Consider the following 17,419-nt stretch of genomic DNA (forward strand, 5'->3'; position numbering starts at 1 on the left):
CATGCGATTTAACAATCGTCACCGATTTCAAATTGTCCCACTAAACGAAAATACCTTAAATTTTCCCACAAATAAGTGTTCAGAATTTTCTTTTTGTGATTCTTTTCGGTTTCGGTACCAAGACCAATATCCAAATCCATCATCAGTGCGTGTATTTTTCCACCTTCCCATGATTTCCACAGCCACCGTGGCGTATAGAATAATATCGCCTGAAATAAATGTTTGGAAAAAATAATTTCATTTTATTTTTCAATTCAAGCGCTATGATTGTACTGTAAAATATAGAAAATTTCGACAATCAAATGGAAGAGAGTGCTCCACCGTTGTGTTCGCCGTATAATATTTATTTTCATTCAAATTGTTTTACATAAACAATGGTCTGGAGATTAACATTAATTGAGAAATTATTTAATTAAAACTCTGGTTGTGGAATTATAAATTGAATTATTTTTAAACTTATTTTCAGGTAATTTTTCGTTCGTTAAATTGTGTTGTACAGTGTTTACAATTGAGATAATAACAATTAACTACTATAAAGTCTAAAGACCAATTAAAACAGTCGAGATAGTTAAACAAAATTGGCTTCCTAGAGTTTTATAATGGCGCCATAGTATACTGGTTGCATTGTTGTACGAATATGTATTTTCATTTCGCCTCAGCAGAAACGAATTATTATAAGAGATTACGTTTCAGCGGATACGCAACGGGGCAAGCAACTACGAAAAGAAAATCACTTTCTCGTCCATATAAAAAAGAGTAGTTAAAACAACCCGTGATGCATTCAACAGAACCACACTAACTTTACTAAGACAAATTTAATTAGCATCCACAACTTCCTACTTTATCATAATGAAATCCTCCATTTCAAACCGCTTAAATGTACACAATTTTCATTATGATCATGAAGCCACATATTTTCAATTAAGTACACCGTTCGAAATGTATAATACTTTGTTGCTTGTACACGGTGCAGTGAAAATGGGAAATAGAGAATAGAAGTAGTGGAATTTCCTTAATAGTTAATAGAAATGGTGATTGAAACATTGGAAAATTTCACTTTATGAATATATTATTGAGGTATCGTCTTCTCTTTGATTACGAAGTGCATCCAGTTTTGGTAGATTGTTTTCTTAGAATAGTTTACCAGCGATGAGAATATAAATTGAAAATAATTGAGTGAAACAGAAACGTTGGGCTTCTCAAAATTGTGGAAATTTTTGGAATTTCAAGTTACATTGATTATGCTTTTAGATATCAGTTTGAAACTTTTGGTCGAAACGTTTTATCTTCATGTCATTTGAAAAAGAATTTCGTGTCTGGATCAGTATTTATCCAAACAAACGAATCGATTAATTTGGGGTGCTCGAAATAGAGGAAAGTTTTGGGTCATTTACATGCTACATTCGTCAAGAACCGTACTTTTCATGTTTCCGATGGGGACCGAGTTGCTAAGAGTTGCAATATGAAAAAAGAGTTGCAAAAGAGTTGCTACGAGGAAATAGAAGTTGAAATGTTTAGGTGTACTTATTTCATCATAGATGCATCCAAACCACATAAGACCCTATTTGGCCCAAAAGCACATTAAATTACCCTACACGACCATGTACGTTTCGTATACCTCGAGAAATTTCAGTAAGAACAGTGTAAGTCTTCGATTGAAAACTTTAAACGCACATATTTCAGTGTCGATGAATTTTAAACACAGAAAGACCCTATTCGGCTCAATAGTACGTGTGATTACCTTTCTAATGACACCCCACACGACCCTGTACGGCTCGTGTAACTGGAGAAAATTTTGTAAGAAAAGTGCAAGTTTTCGGTTTTTGGTCACCTTTCACCAGCCACATAAACTTCGAAGAATTTTTTTTGAAAGTGGTTTTGGCTTCTAGGGTCGAATACCTTTCTAGGCACATATAAAAAAGTCCACTGGAAAATGCGTCCGATTTCGGTAGGCTGTTTTTCAAAAGAATCGCTCATTATAGTAAGTGAAAACGACATGAATCTTTTGACGAGAATTACGTTAATTTGTGGTGATTTTGACATTACAGTAGATGAAATTTTGTCACACATCAGTAAATACAGGTTTTGTGCAAACGATGTGTTGTTCAACTCGCTTCGCTCGTATCGCCTCTCTCACATCTAGTACGCAAAACAACCCCATTTAATAACTAGCTAGAAAAATAACTATTTTATAACTGAAAATCGTATCAATAAATCGGTTATTTGTCGTGTTTTGACTATTTTAAGGTACTACTTGCGTTTTAACGTATCATGTTTTGCTATGCAAGACTATCCAGAGTTAATCGTTCGTTTAGGTCATTGTTGTCGATAACACATGACGAGCCGTTTCTATAAGACTAATATTTTAGCAACAAAGCAAAACTGTGCAGATTTACTGTTGTAGCATAATTATGATTAATACCCGAATCTATTGCGTAAAATTATAGAGTTAAACCTCACAATAATTTATACCACCGCCAAATATTTATGGCGCATAAATCTTCAGCAGTTTACCTTTTATTAGTGCAGAAAAACCGCAATCCCTAAACAACACTCTGTCTTCCATATTGATGCAGATCATAATTTAATAATGATAATAAAACAAACCATCAACATCGTTATAATCATCAAAAAGAAAAAAGAATTTGCGCTTTAATGTTCGGTTCATTATTTTGTTATTGCTCTTAATACTCGAGAAAATTTATCATGATTTTAAATGGTCATTGCACCGTGTGGTGCATATAAATAACAAATAAAATTCTCATGTGTGGTTGGTATGAGTATTATAATAACGACCCTGGTTAAGTTTTCACAACGCCCTATTTTTAAATGGGACATTTTAAAACAAATGAAATGAGTTCGGAAGGATGCCCCTAGAGGCGAAAGTTATTTATTAAAAAGACATACCAGAAAAAAGCAAAGTCTTTGTAGAATTATAAAAAATTGTCTGCTTTTGATGTTTGTGCAACTTATTTGGAGTCACGTCCCAAGTAAAAATGAAATTTTAACTGCGTCCATATGAGCGAAGACTTTTTATTTCTACAAATCGAGCAATTCATTTTAAATTAACAATTTGCAGATGGAGGCTGCTGATTGGTACATCTAATCACGATGAAGTTAGTTGGTAAAACACGGGAAGCTAATAAAAATGAAGGTGACGTTCCTAGCATGTTGAACAGTTGATGGTTCTGTGTTGTTTTTTATGTATCATAAATTCTTTTTGGCTACCGGCCAACATTTAGAATTAGTGTAACATAGTCAGATTCATAACGAAACAGATGTTGTAATTTTCTTTTAGATTGTGTTCGTGTACACACGCGTGTGTACGGTTTTTTATACACCACATAAAAATGAAATAAACAAATGACCCATTGAGAAAATAGTATAGTTGTTCAGGAAAGTACAAAAGTTAGAATGGACTCACCGTACCACGCTTTACCTTTTGAGGAACAAAATTTTATCACATAGAGATTGGATTTTTTACAGACGGCTTCGGAGTTTTTCGCAGACGGCTTTGAGCTTTTCCTTTGCATGTGAGTAAAATACAATCGCCTCCGATTTTGTCATTTAAAAAAAGCTCCGACGTGCCAGTAGCTTAGGCGTTGTTATAAAATCATTATAATCAACACTAAGTTACCAACAGCATAACAACTGTTTTGTTCAATGTTCATTACTATAAACGCTCATTCTAGTTCCAAAAAAAAATTTGTATATTTTTTATCGATGGAGAGCCTAATTATAAGACACTTGGTCTCGAGGTCGAAACAGCTTTTCTTTCTTCTTTTTTGTCACTTTACGTGATGTGTGGGCAAGGGAAGAGCTATAGCTCTGTTTGTCGTTCCGAAGGATAGTTTCTTTGTGATTTAGTGAATGTGAAAAAGGAGTCCTGTTTTGATTTGTGTGCAGATGTCCGGTTCTTGCAATTTGCGCCCCTGAGCTTTTCGTCTCAGGTTAAGCAAAATTGGTATGTGCGATGCCAAAAAAAGTTACAACTTTTTTTATAAATCATTTTGAAAGTCACTAAAAACACGAAAATTCGAATAGAAATACAGTATGTTATCAAAAATTTTTGTATTTCGATTCGAATTTTCGTGTTTTTAGTGACTTTCAAAATGATTTATAAAAAAAGTTTTCACTTTTTTTTTGGCATATGATACGAGACCAAGTGTCTTATAATTAGGCTCTCCATCGATAAAAAATATACAATTTTTTTTGTTTGGAACTCAATTCTACCTGATAGAGTACGATCAACGGATTTCAGTCAAATAAAATGCCATCGTGTAGAACATGACTCTGCAACAGTAATTAGTTTTTAAATAGGCCCTATGTCAGCCTGGCGACAAGAGTCATAAAAAAGGATATGATGAAACGATGGCAAACGTTTTTTTCAAATCCTTATCTCATCTCCTATTTTTTGGGGGGTTGATTGAAATTTTCAAGTTGAAAAGCTGATTACTGTTCCGGAGTCCTGGGGTTATGTGTTTTACGATAGCATTTTATTTGACTATAGGAGAATGGAGTTTAGAAACTAAGGGTAAAATTAAAATCTATTACAATTTAGTACTTTTCTTCATCAAAAGTCTGCTGGCACTGAATTATTTTCTCATGAACAAACTTCACTGCTGTGACATTTCATGGGAATGAATCAATGTGAAGTTGTTACACAAAAAAAATAGTCCAATGAGATTGAAGTACTATAAAAAAAATGTGGCACCTCTACAGGCCAACTAGAGGTGTGCACCGCCGATTTTACGCCGGCGCGCCGCCGATTTTTTGCTAAATTTTCGGCGCGCCGCCGCCGAAAAATTATAGCTCACGCCACCGCCGCCGCCGATTGTATTTTCGTCGCGCCGAAATTTTATACGTTTAGTGCTTTCAGCCATTTTAATGGGCGGCAATATAAACTTAAATTGAAAAATCTATACAAAAGTGTGCGCCTGAGTACAAGGTTTTAGCAAATGTTTATCTTTCTTAATTTATAAGTCAGGTTTCTATATGCTGCTATGTTTCTATAAACATACAACTGAGGATGGTCAGATCACGCTGGCCTGGGACCGCCATCGATACCCGAGGTCGAAACAACATTTGTCTTTTCTGTATCCTCACTTAACGTGAACCCTTGGGTACGTTACTCTATCTCCTGTGCAATGGAATGGAGCGCGGCATACGGCAGACGACGTTTCTCTTATTGCCTGTTGATGCAGATAAGAGGAAGAAGAAAGAGAACAAAATTCAGTGCATCAGTCAAAACTGGGTGAATACTACTGTAATTGTAAAGTGGCAAACTCAAGACCTTATGTAGAATTTGGGTGGAAAATGGCGCAAATCACATGCTTCAGGAATTTATAAAGTGGAAAATCTTTCCGGTTTCAAGTTTTTTCGTCAAAAGACGAGACACGGATATCTTTATTTTCAATTTTTAGCTGCTTTATGTACAAAATTTGGGAAATAAAACCTTATTACCGTATGTTGATTCCACGGGGAAGGGACTGTCGATTTTGTGTCTTGCTAATCGGGATGTAATCAGAGGAATTGAGTAAGCAATCGAGCGGTCATGATACGAAACGATTTATTGTAGTGATGTACTTGATGTAAAGCTACAAATTCTGAATTCCACGAAATTAGGTTATGTACACAGTACACAGCTAAACTATGAAAACTTACATATTGTGGTTGACTACACTTTGACAACTATGCGACACATAATCTACTTTACAGACGGAATTCTCCGGCTATGATTCGATACGAAAGAACTATTAAGTACGGCTCGCTGCGTGATCGACGATTTGTTCAATAGAAATTTCCGAATGAATCGCTTATGGGTCGTGAATTCAGCGTGACGTTGGTTTATATTTGACGTGTCATCTGTGATGAACAAGCTGGTGCCATCTGCACATTGTAGCTGGCAGTAACACCGTAGTCTATACACTTATTACTTATAAATTTAAGTTTATCTAATTCTCTTATTTGCGAAAACTTTCTACTACGATCTCACTCCTACATCGAAGATGGACTAAAGGCAACGGGAACGGTTATTGCATAAATCGAAAGATAATAGTAGTGAGTTTGCGTAAATGACATAAATTATAAGTTAGAAATAAGAAACCTGCAAAACATCTAGTATGACGATGTGACTTAAAATTTCCAACTTATAAGTTGACTTATAGCTTATGTGTCATTTACGCAAACTCACTAATCATTCTTGGATTCATTAAATTAGATGTTTTTAAGATAATAGGTCAGTAATTGTACATTCAAAATATAAAAGGTGAGATACGTCTCAGTTGATTCCCCTTGTATAAGTAGTTGATACTTCAGATCGCAAGATAGTAAGAATTCAGTGTTCGGAAAAAGGATTGCGCACGCTTTTTCAAATGTTTTTGCATTATTTTCGAAAGTTTAGATTTTTTGTAAATTTATCGGCGCGCCGATCGGCGCACCGCCGCCGACTATAAATTTCTTTCGGTGCGCCGCCGCCGATCCCTTACCAGTCGGCGCACCGCCGCCGACTATTTTAAGATCGGCGCACACCTCTAAGGCCAACCGACTAGGTGAATAATCCGTCAAGTAAATTTTTTTTTGACATTGGCTTTGTTGCAGCGACATCTTTCAGTGAAATAGTGATTAGTTCTCTATCGGTAAAATTGAAATAGAATTGATAGAATGAGTTGCCGTAATCACTCTACCTCTTTTGATGCATACACTATACATATCCGCATGCATTAACTGGTTTGGTGATTAATGATTTAATTTTTTTTCATAACTCTTATGATTCGCCAGATGTGTACGTGTACAATGGTATGATATACTTCCTAGAAGTTCGTCTTCATTACTGTCACCATGGTCTGAGTGGTATTTTTGAACTGCATAATCAATACAAAATGTTGTAGAAATAGTTAATACTCTTACTGATCGAAACAATGACTAAAACCATCCGCTGATAATCAATAATACGTTTCATGACTTTTTCACATCCGTAGCTGTTCAAGTCTGATTATTATTAAAAATAGGTTTTAACACTACATAACACAACATAAAAAGTTTATTTTGCACGAAAAAATGTCTACATCAGATGTTTTTCTCAACTGCTAATTTCAATAACATAATATTCAGATCGATATATAACTCAATTTTGTTTGTAAACACGAAACAGAGTTTGATGTAATTCAAACGAATTAAGTTTGATTTTGGAAATGTTATCATCAATTTTTTAGATGTATTAGATGAGACAAGTTCACGTTTTTAAAACTCTTACATTTGATCTATAAAATAAAACCGAAAGGACACTATCAGTCAGTCTGATTGGAATTGAAAGTGTAAGAGCACCAGTATCAGTATGTTAAAGAGTGTCAGTGATATGTTTTGAGTCTTAGCTTGTTCTCAGGATTGTCAGTGTTGTTGGGAGTGTCGGTGTGCTAGGAGTGTCGTTTGATATTAATGAATCAGTATGGTTAGGTTGGTTAGTGCAACCCGGGTGACAGCGCTAGTGATCTATAGTTCAGAAAAGAATGGTTGAATGGTGGTGCTAAGCCGACTCTAATACTGGTACGTTAATTACACAATGATTTTAGTCATTATCAACGTATTTATAGGTAAGAAAATGTAAGGCCTTCATGAGTCTTCTTACAGCATTTTCAAAAATCACATTTCAATACTTGGTGCTCAAGATACTGTTGTCTGAGACACAAAGCCTTTGTTTCACTCTACATACATAACTGATGTTGTCAATAATAATTTTCGTCTAACGTAAGCTCTTGAATTATCGAATATTTCCTAAAGACTTAGACGTTCGTAAATAATTCATCAGTAGAAAATCAGTAGTTGATGTTCAGTATAAGTTTGTAAACGAATCGCAAACCATACAAAACGTTTTTCTCTCCAATTTGTCACATAAAACATCTTCGCCGATTTCAAACAATATTGTAACATTATCGCGAAACGGTTATTGCAATCGGACATTGATCACAATAAAATGAAATGCCCAGTGAAAGTGAGTGGCATTGTCAGTGCCTTCCTCTGGCACTTCGGTAATACAACATGTACAATCCCTGAGAGTCAGTTCGAGAAGGAAAAGCATTTAATTGGAAAGGTCAAGTTCAATCCGTGGATTCTTATGCCCGCCGCATTTATTGTGCAATTTTGTTGCGGTTCAGTTTATGCATGGAGTGTATTCAATAGACCCATAGACGAGGCTATAACCGGGAATAGTGAATCGTCTCAAGCGCCTGTAACATTTTACATTGCTATCGGTATGCTTGGATTTTCGGGTGCATTGATGGGTCCATGGCTCGAGCGCAATGGACCGAAAAGGGCATTAACACTTTCGTCGTGTTCGTTCTTTGTGGGACATTTGAGTGCAGCTTTAGCCATTTGTATTAAATCCATGCCACTGTTGTACATTGGCTATGGAGTCATTGGCGGATTTGGTATCGGGCTACCGGGGTACCGGGGTTGCGGTGTCTGGATTTGGAGCAGGTTCGATTGGCGTAGGAAAGGTTATTCTGCCATTAATTCATAGCGTCGGAGTGCCTTTAACGTTTGTTGTGCTGGGATCGTCGTATTTCTTGGCTATGATAACTGCGGCATTAATGTTTCGAATACCTCCGCCAAATTGCACAGCAACAAATGTAAAGGCAACACCGTCACCAAATGTAAAAACAACAGCCGAGACCCTTCAACCCGAAATTAAGTATACTTTGGCGCAGGCTATTTTGTCCGTTGACTACTCACTACTTTATATGATGCTCTTCGCGAACATATTATTCGGTTTGGTTGTCATTTCGCGATTGTCTAACATGATAACAGAATTGTATTTGAAAGACGCCGATGAGGCAGCCACAATTGTTTCAATCAATGGAGGTATGAATCTGCTCGGAAGATTATTATTTTCTTCGCTTTCCGACAAAATCGGCCGAAAATTCTGTTTCATCATTATGTTGGCCACCCAATTCGTTGTGATAGTCACATTTCCTTGGTATGCAGAGCACAGAGTTTATTGGGCCTTTCTACTTTGCATGCTCACCCTAAGCATTTGCTACGGCGGTGGTTTTGGAGTCATTCCAGCATTTTTAGCCGATATGTATGGATCGAAAAATATTGGTGCCTGTCACGGCGTAATACTCACTGCTTGGTCAATTGCTGGGGTTGGTGGAGGTTTGCTATTCACAGCGATTTACAATCATCAAATATCTTATTATAATTGGACTACCGGAGATGCTTATCCGTATATTATCAATTCGTATTGGATATTATTGTTCGTCGTTGCTGGTTTATTATCCGCTCTATTGGTGCGGACAAATATAAAGGACAGAATACTTCCAGCAGTAGATGGGCAATGGTTTAGACTTCGATGGTTTCGTACAGTCGTTGTTATCAAAAGAGTGAACTATTTTCCACGGGTTGAATTTATTAGCGATGGGGATTACGACTTGAAATGGGAACAATATTTGAGATCGTGTAATGACTGTACTCGTACGTAGTAAGTGTAATCATTTTACATTAAGCAGTCGTTTTAATAAAACCGTTCTTGAATCCAATGATTTGACTTGACAATCAAACAATTAATTTAACAGCGAAACGTAGGTTTGAAAAACAAGTAGCGAGCAACAATTGATTTAGTGTTTTTCGGTTAAATTATGCGAAGATAAATGTTGTACTCAAACGAAAATTAATGCGAGACGAAATTTACTTTTGGACGAATCAATAAGCTTTTCAGTGTACTCTATATTTTAACATTAAATGGTTGAAGTCAACATGTATGCGCTTAATGCTTAGTTTCCTCTTACCAAAAAAGTACGTGTGAGAGACAAAATTGAATTTTTTAAATTTTTCCTTTGATTATTTGACAGCTCGCTCTTTCACGGCTCTCTCACGGAGTACTTTTTGTTGAGTGGAATGGACACTCAACTGAAAGATAACTTATTCATTGTTAATAATTGGATGCGTGGTTATTATTTGAAATATTTTTTATTTTTTCCGAGCTTTCGCAAAACAAACAGTTTTCGTCGTCAGGGAATGAAATACGAAGATAACTTAAATGAACAGTTAACAGGTAACAGTTAACATTCAGAGTCGGGTTGAAACTTTTTTTTTAAATAAATTATGTCAGCGCAAATGCTCTAATGTTTAAGTATGCTACGGAATAACACTCATGGAGGGAGTGTAAAGTTTCCATAGTAAAAACGTCGAATAGCCACAACTTAAATTTTATGAGATCGATCGTAAAAATCCTTTTTGAGCTGTAAAAATACTATCGAGTTATTAAGTTTAGATCGAAAAAAGTATTTTTCATGATTCAAGCACTACTTTCGACACCCTCAGCATGTAATAGTCAGGGCTTACTTTAGAGAATTAAAATTCTGAAAATTCCGAAAATTCTGAAAAAGTTCCGAAAAATTCTGAAAAAATTCCTAACAATTCCGAAATATTGTTTAGGAATTTTTTCAGAATTTTTCGGAACTTTTTCAGAATTTTCGGAATTTTCAGAATTTTAATTCTCTAAAGTAAGCCCTGGTAATAGTAGATTACGTACTTTTTTGGAACATTATATTTTACTCCCTAACCCCCCGGAAAATGAGTCATTACTTCATTGTTTTAAGCAGACATCAATTGCCTAGCAAAATTGTAGTTGAAGCTTTCACGAAAGAAAATTACTTCGTTATTCGTAGATACTGAAGACTATTGACCTTCCACATACCTTTAAATAAAATTTGTAATTCTTCGTTATTTTCAGCAATGGCTACATTTCCACCCTTTTCAGAAACGGCTTATCATCTGCTAACGACGATTATGACGAAAATAGTTTATGTCAATTTATATAGCAAAGTTTACGCTTGAACTAATGAAGTACAAGATTATTATCAAACATTAAGAAATGGTTTTAACAAACGAGAGTAACAGAGTTATTGATTTTACCGCGATTTTACCAAAATTGTATTTGTTCCGCTTAGGAAAATCCGGTAATTTAGACAGTTACTTGAATTTACGGAGGGTCAGGTGAACCCATTTAGCTAGTCCAGGTCTGGGACTCCAGGAAATCTACCAATCATCAATTGTCTTGTATTAGGGGTTTCGTAGGTTCGGTACATGGACAAACTAAATATAGGAAGCCATTCTGACTCACGTAAATCCCCCATAAAAACAAGAGAATGTCTTCTCCCACACAATACAAAACGATCGTTTAGATCTGTAACACGTTGAAAATTAAACAATAAAAAAACTCAGCCAAATTTACAGCAATAAACAAGAAGCTTAAAAAACCATTCAATTCGACAAACCGTTTCGAAACAAGTTTTCTATCCTAATAAATGTCAATTTTTAGTGACTAAATACTGACTTCGATGGGTCGTAAAAATATTTATTTTTGTTAAACAGCCATAACAAACATTTACATATTTTGTGCTCACTATATTTATACCACCTCCATTATTCACACACATAATTTTAGTGATAAATAAAACAGACATCCAGAAAATTCCCGAACCAACGCGTACCCACACCAATATATACCCGCGGCGTATCGTTGAAACACAAAATATATTATAGAAATGTTAAAGAAATAAAATATAATTCACATCAAAAATTGAAATGTTTCTTCCCCAATCATAATAATTATGAATGGAAATGATCCGCAAAATCATAAACATAAACAAAAAACCAGCAAGAGATATTTACAGCATAATTTATGTCAAATTAACATAAAACGACAACATGGTACACTTATGTTATTTACACTAAAAACATCATCCTGCTTCCTTGAAATAATATTTTAATTAATTATCATCGCATCGACACCGTTTTCATTTATACCAAAATGAAATGTAACACACGCTCTGTCTCTCCTTCATACCAAACAGAAAACGAGACCGAAGGCAAACGTTTAATAGATAAAAAAAAAATTCCTTACGTGTCGTCGACGATGTTATTGATGTGATTTCATTAGATTGCGTATTTACAAAGTAATTTTTCATTTCAAATTTCAACACAGCATTATAATGTACCACATCTCTATATATCGGATACGACGAGAACATTTTCTTTTCTAAGTCACACATGTACATGTATTAACACACACACCGATGAACGAGAAAAAAGAAAAAAATCATTTTCAGTTTTTCATTAAGTCACCGTAATAGATTGGAGTATTTATGAAATCAGTAAAGAAAATGTTTATTCTTTCGCTATATTTTGTTGTGTCTTCATCGGTTTGGTGTGGTGTGTCACACAAAAAAAAGTTTGTAATTTAATTCGGCGTTAATGTAACAACATAGCCGTTAAGAGTGCTTCGGGATAGTAAATAAAACGGGAAAAACTAAATGAACCTTTAAAAAAGAAACAGTCGCGTGGGATTTGTGGATGGATGACATTTTGATTGAATTATGATCCGGAGCAAATAATTAAGTCTTTATGTCTTTACGCACTTTATTATCCGAAAATTATATATTCCATCACTCCCACAAAATTTAGATGTTAATGAAAGCGCAGTCAACCGTTGGCTGTTTTTTTTTATAGTATACAGGAAGATCCACTCAGATGTACAATCAAACGGCAATTTAGTTTTTTTAACACCGTCTAAATGTATCGTTTGGAGTTTTATTTCAATTTTTTTTTTATCTTCAAATTTTATATAGAATGTGATGATTTATATAAAAGATGTAATTTCCTCTACACCAACCAGAATCTTCTCATTCGAAAATCGATAAACAATTATTTTCGTTCGGTTTTTTTTTTCTTTCTGTGTTATTTCAGGTCCTTCATGATCTGTGTAGTTAACATACGCGAAAGTAAAAAAAAAAATCCATTGGACGGACTATATATTATTATTATTGCTTGTTCTACCATATAATAGTTGTGTTGTTTTTATCTGAAAAGTCAAATAAACCGACTTTTTCGAATTCAACGTGCTATTGATTGAAAATAGAATGATTTATTGACTCGACTTCGGTGAATGTTATTTATTTTTCTGACGTGAAATTCACAAAAAAAAAAAAATTATCCAGAATTAGAACTATAAAAGTGTAAGATCGTCTTGCTCTCCGTAAACATCTCACTGAGCTTAAGCAATACAGACACTGGCTTTTGGTATTTTTAAAATTCATGGATTTTCGATAAATTAAAACGATCATGAATCATGACAAGATGTTATTCGGCATTTGTTTTTCTTTACGCTTTTGGACCTGCAATTTTTACCCGGGAAGTCTCTTTTATATTTCCAGTGAATATGAAAACCAAGTGATTAGGTCACACTTCTGATTCAGAAATTATTTTACGAATTTCGCGGATTTTCATGATTCTTCGCTAACTAACTTAAGTGCAATCCTTATAATTTAAGATATTTTCATGAGTCACAAACTAATTTTTTATGTTTCAAGCATCTGAAAATCCACGCAATCTTTCACAGCTTTAGCACCCCATAGGGTAAAATTTTAAAACTATTTTTTGTCGAGCAATAAATGACTTGAGTGTTTTTATTGAAAATAATTTTTGAACTCGGCTTCGCCTTGGATCAACAAAATTCACACCAATCATTGTTTATCATTGTTTCGTCATCATGTTAATCCCATTAATAAAAACGAGTGGTTTCCACCTCGACCAAATGTGGATTTTCAACTACTCAAATGTGAATGTATTGTAAAAAAAGAAAACCATCGAAAAATCAGAACAACAAAACACGCTACTTTACATCGAATTTCATAAGATTATACAGTTTGAGAAAACACAATTTTAGATATTTCAGAGTTTAAAAAGTAATCGATGTTCCCAGTCAATTAAGTAATTCCCAGTTTATGATATTTTGGCGCAAAATTTGAATTTCCCAAGGCGTTGGGATCGATAACGTTCCAGTTTATGATATTTTGGCGCAAAATTTGAATTACCTAAGGCGTTTTCAAATTTTGCGTCAAAATATCATAGACTGTGAAGGACTTAATTGACTGGAAACATCCATGACTTCCCAGTTTATGATATTTTGGCGCAAAATTTGAATTTCCTACGGCGTTGGGAAATGACTTAATTTACTGGTAACATCGATAACGTTCCAGTTTATGATATTTTGGCGCAAAATTTGAATTTCCTAAGGCGTTGGGAAATGACTTAATTGACTGGTAACATCGATTACTTTCCAGTTTATGATATTTTGGCGCAAAATTTGAGTTCCCTAAATTGTTTTCAAATTTTGCGCCAAAATATCATAAACTCGAAATGACTTAATTGACTGAGTCTTTTAAAACTCTTAGAAATCAAAAATATGTTCAGAAGTAAAGGAAACTCATTGTAACAGAAAATTCTATCAAGGTTAGGACGCTGAGACAACTGGACAATGTAACTCGTATACTAAGTCAAATACATTGCTCTAAAAATGACTCTAAATTTTTTTTTTCGTTCACCTTAATTGAGGATAGCTGCCGATGGTATTCACCGGCTAAAACTAAGCCCTAATTTTTTCCGTGAAATCTGCTATAACAATCTAATAAGCCGGTATACAACGATGTGAATATCTAAATTGAAAAAAAAAGGAAAATTGTGAATCAGCCAAACGAAATCAGTGCACCACCCTAGTGCGGCTGTAATAGTTGCAGTCATAATTGACACCGAAATATTTACAGTTTGTAGAAAACACAATTTTAGATTTATGAAAGTCATCGATGTTCTCAGTCAATTAAGTGATTCCCAGTAAATAGATATTTTGGCGCAAAATTTGAATTCGCTAAGGCATTTTCAAATTTTGTGCGAAGATATCATAACCTCCAAAAACTTTATTGTCTAAGCATCGATGACTTTTAAAGCTCTAAAAAATCTCAAAAATGTTCAGAACTAAAAAAAACCCACTGTAAGCTAAAAGTAAGTCTCACTCAATCGATCTAACAGCGAGTATTGTGTGAATGATTTGTGTGGTCTCATTTAAATGTTCAGTTTGTTTGAGCATTTAAAAATGGTTTAGACAGCGGTCAGAGTCTGACTTATAGTAAGGTCGCTCCGTCAAAAGAACGAATAAAATCGGTTTCCATGATGTAGCGATCATAAAACCTATCCATGTTTACGAGAACGAGTATTATCACCAGTAATACACAAAGTGTTCTGGGTGCTGTTGTTTTTCATAGACCAATTAGAAATTTTTCAACAACTGAAGTAACAGATTGCGAGAGAATAAATAATAAAAGAGATAATAAACAGCGAAAAGTATACGATTGGTGTGTATGTTCGTATGCACACAAAACATTCAATTTAATGATAAGTCAGATCCACTTTCAATGCTTGCGAAAAGAATAGGCGAATTAAAACGACCGTACGCTAAAAATAGCATCAAGATCCGTGTGTTGTACACCTTTTTACTAAAGACGTTCAAAATATTTACGAAAACAATTTTCCGTCTGAAATAAAAACAACCAAAATTCCACACACGTCCATCAACAAATGAACCACCTACCTGAAAAAATAGGCAAAAGCAAACCCATTGATAATATTTGTACACTTTGCGATCCAAAAATTTTCCTTCTGAATTTCCGACACCCGGATACGGCACCTCACTGCCAATTTTCTTCCGAAACAAACTTTTCAGCGCATACGTTGAATGTATCCAACAGTAGGTGTTTAAAACGTCCTCTGGAATGTCCTTGGTGTGAACACAATCAATGGGATTGCCAACGTATTGACGTGTGGTCACAATTAACGAAAATGACATCAATATCATGACGGTTATGGAATAGTGCAAACGAAATACTGGTGAATCGGTGTGTATATGGCTAACCTTAACCAGGTTCTTAAGGCCACGAAATATATCTAACATTTTCTACAATCTAATTCGATTTGAATATTTTTTTTTGTTATTTTTGTTTTCGTTGTTTTGTTTTATCTACTGTTGCTGGACGACTATCGAAGACACTTCTTGATTGTTTTTCTTTTTTTCATAATTTTCCGATTAATCCGTTTACGAAACGAATACGGTTGAAAACTTTGGTCACATTTGTTGGCACTTTGATCACAGTTTGGCATTTTTTCTTGAAAATTGTTTGTTGGTCTCGTTTTCGAGATGCTTGCTCAATTAAATCATTTTTATCGAATGAATGTTAAACCGTCACGGCAACATGAACGTCTTCAATTCGGATTGTGCAAATTCTATTTTCGATAATCATAATTTTTCAGTTAATCGCAATTTTATGACAACGAGCGATGGTTTGTTTTAGTATTTTGAAAATTTATTTTCATTTTCTTTATCCTACAAACTCTTATATTAATGGTTCGGTCGATGTTCGTTCAGAAACAGAGTGCAATGTGTGTGCACGAGGAAAATTACAATGTCTTTAATACTTTTGCCAACACCAAAAGCTGGTTGTTGACACTGCAGTAGCGTTATCGTGCATGAGTATGCATGAAAAATGTTTTCCGGTTTATTCACATTGAATTCAACGGACGACGGTTTTTAAGGCGAATTTTTAATCTAAACAACATCAGTTCTTCCACAACGAGACACAATTTTTCTTCGAGATAAATTGAACAGTAATTTATTCGCGGTACCATCCGGAACTTTCCATCCGGATAGGACAGCGAATAAAACGATTCACATTGGATGCTGTGAAGTAACATTCATTAATTCGTCAACATTGAGTGATATACTTGCGAATTCGCTTGTTTCTAAGCAACTGTTACTCTGACTGTTATAAAGATTAGGGTGTTTGTCAAATGCAATTAATCTCTTGTTAATCCCCGGATATCTTCAACAAAAATTTTCCGCTACTCTCCAACGAGTTTGAAGGCAGTAAACGTATTAACGGAAGTTTGTTACTTAGTCTAGACCGCTCGTTTAATTCACTTATTGAGACTTGTCAACGAAAGGGTCAAGGTTTTTCACCAAAAAGGGTCTAAAAAAAAGTTTTAACTAAGGGTCTGGACTATTTAGCAGACTTCCTTTACCCTAATGAAGAACGAAGAAAGGTTTGTTTCCGACGGATTAGAGGGTAAGATAACCAATTGCATTTGAGATACACCCTAATAGTGTCAAACTCGCCTTCGGCTAGTTTGGTTAGAGCATCAGTCCGGCAAGTTGAAGGTTGTGAGTTCGTGTCTCGTCCGTGCACATCAAAATTTTTTATTTCAAATCCAAGTCGATTCTAGTATTTCTAAAGCTGAAAATTAAATGTTTCCAAAGTTTGTTACTCACAGACACACTTGTGAGAATAAACTCACAATGATCCCTCGTGTAATGAATGACTTCCGTTGCATCCAATGTAATCTAATATTACGAAAGTCAATAGTTTCGACCATTACAGTAAGTTCAAATAACCACAGCATTGGTCTTCACTACCTATTGTTAGTACAATATCGAAGATAAAATATGAATGAGTGTTTTTGTGTTTTTTTACGATATTGTACTAACTATAGGTGGTTCAGAAACACGGATTGGTTATATGAACGCATGGTAATC

General features: G+C 34.8%; 1 protein-coding gene across 7 annotated transcripts in view; it reads right to left on the reverse strand.

Moving 5' to 3' along the window:
* LOC119069864 (innexin shaking-B) overlaps window positions 1-17,419 on the reverse strand; it is a 123,744-nt gene that overhangs the window by 5,173 nt on the left and 101,152 nt on the right. For 6 of the 7 annotated variants that reach the window (XM_037174054.1, XM_037174048.1, XM_037174039.1 and 3 more), the window contains one exon: window positions 55-209. In XM_037174054.1, coding sequence (XP_037029949.1) covers window positions 55-209 — 155 coding nt within the window. Of the gene's footprint in view, window positions 1-54; window positions 210-15,424; window positions 16,114-17,419 lie in introns of all 7 variants that reach the window. The other variant, XM_037174089.1, reaches the window with a different exon arrangement.

The sequence above is a fragment of the Bradysia coprophila genome, chromosome II (genome assembly GCF_014529535.1).
Source record: "Bradysia coprophila strain Holo2 chromosome II, BU_Bcop_v1, whole genome shotgun sequence".
Lineage (NCBI taxonomy): Eukaryota > Metazoa > Arthropoda > Insecta > Diptera > Sciaridae > Bradysia > Bradysia coprophila.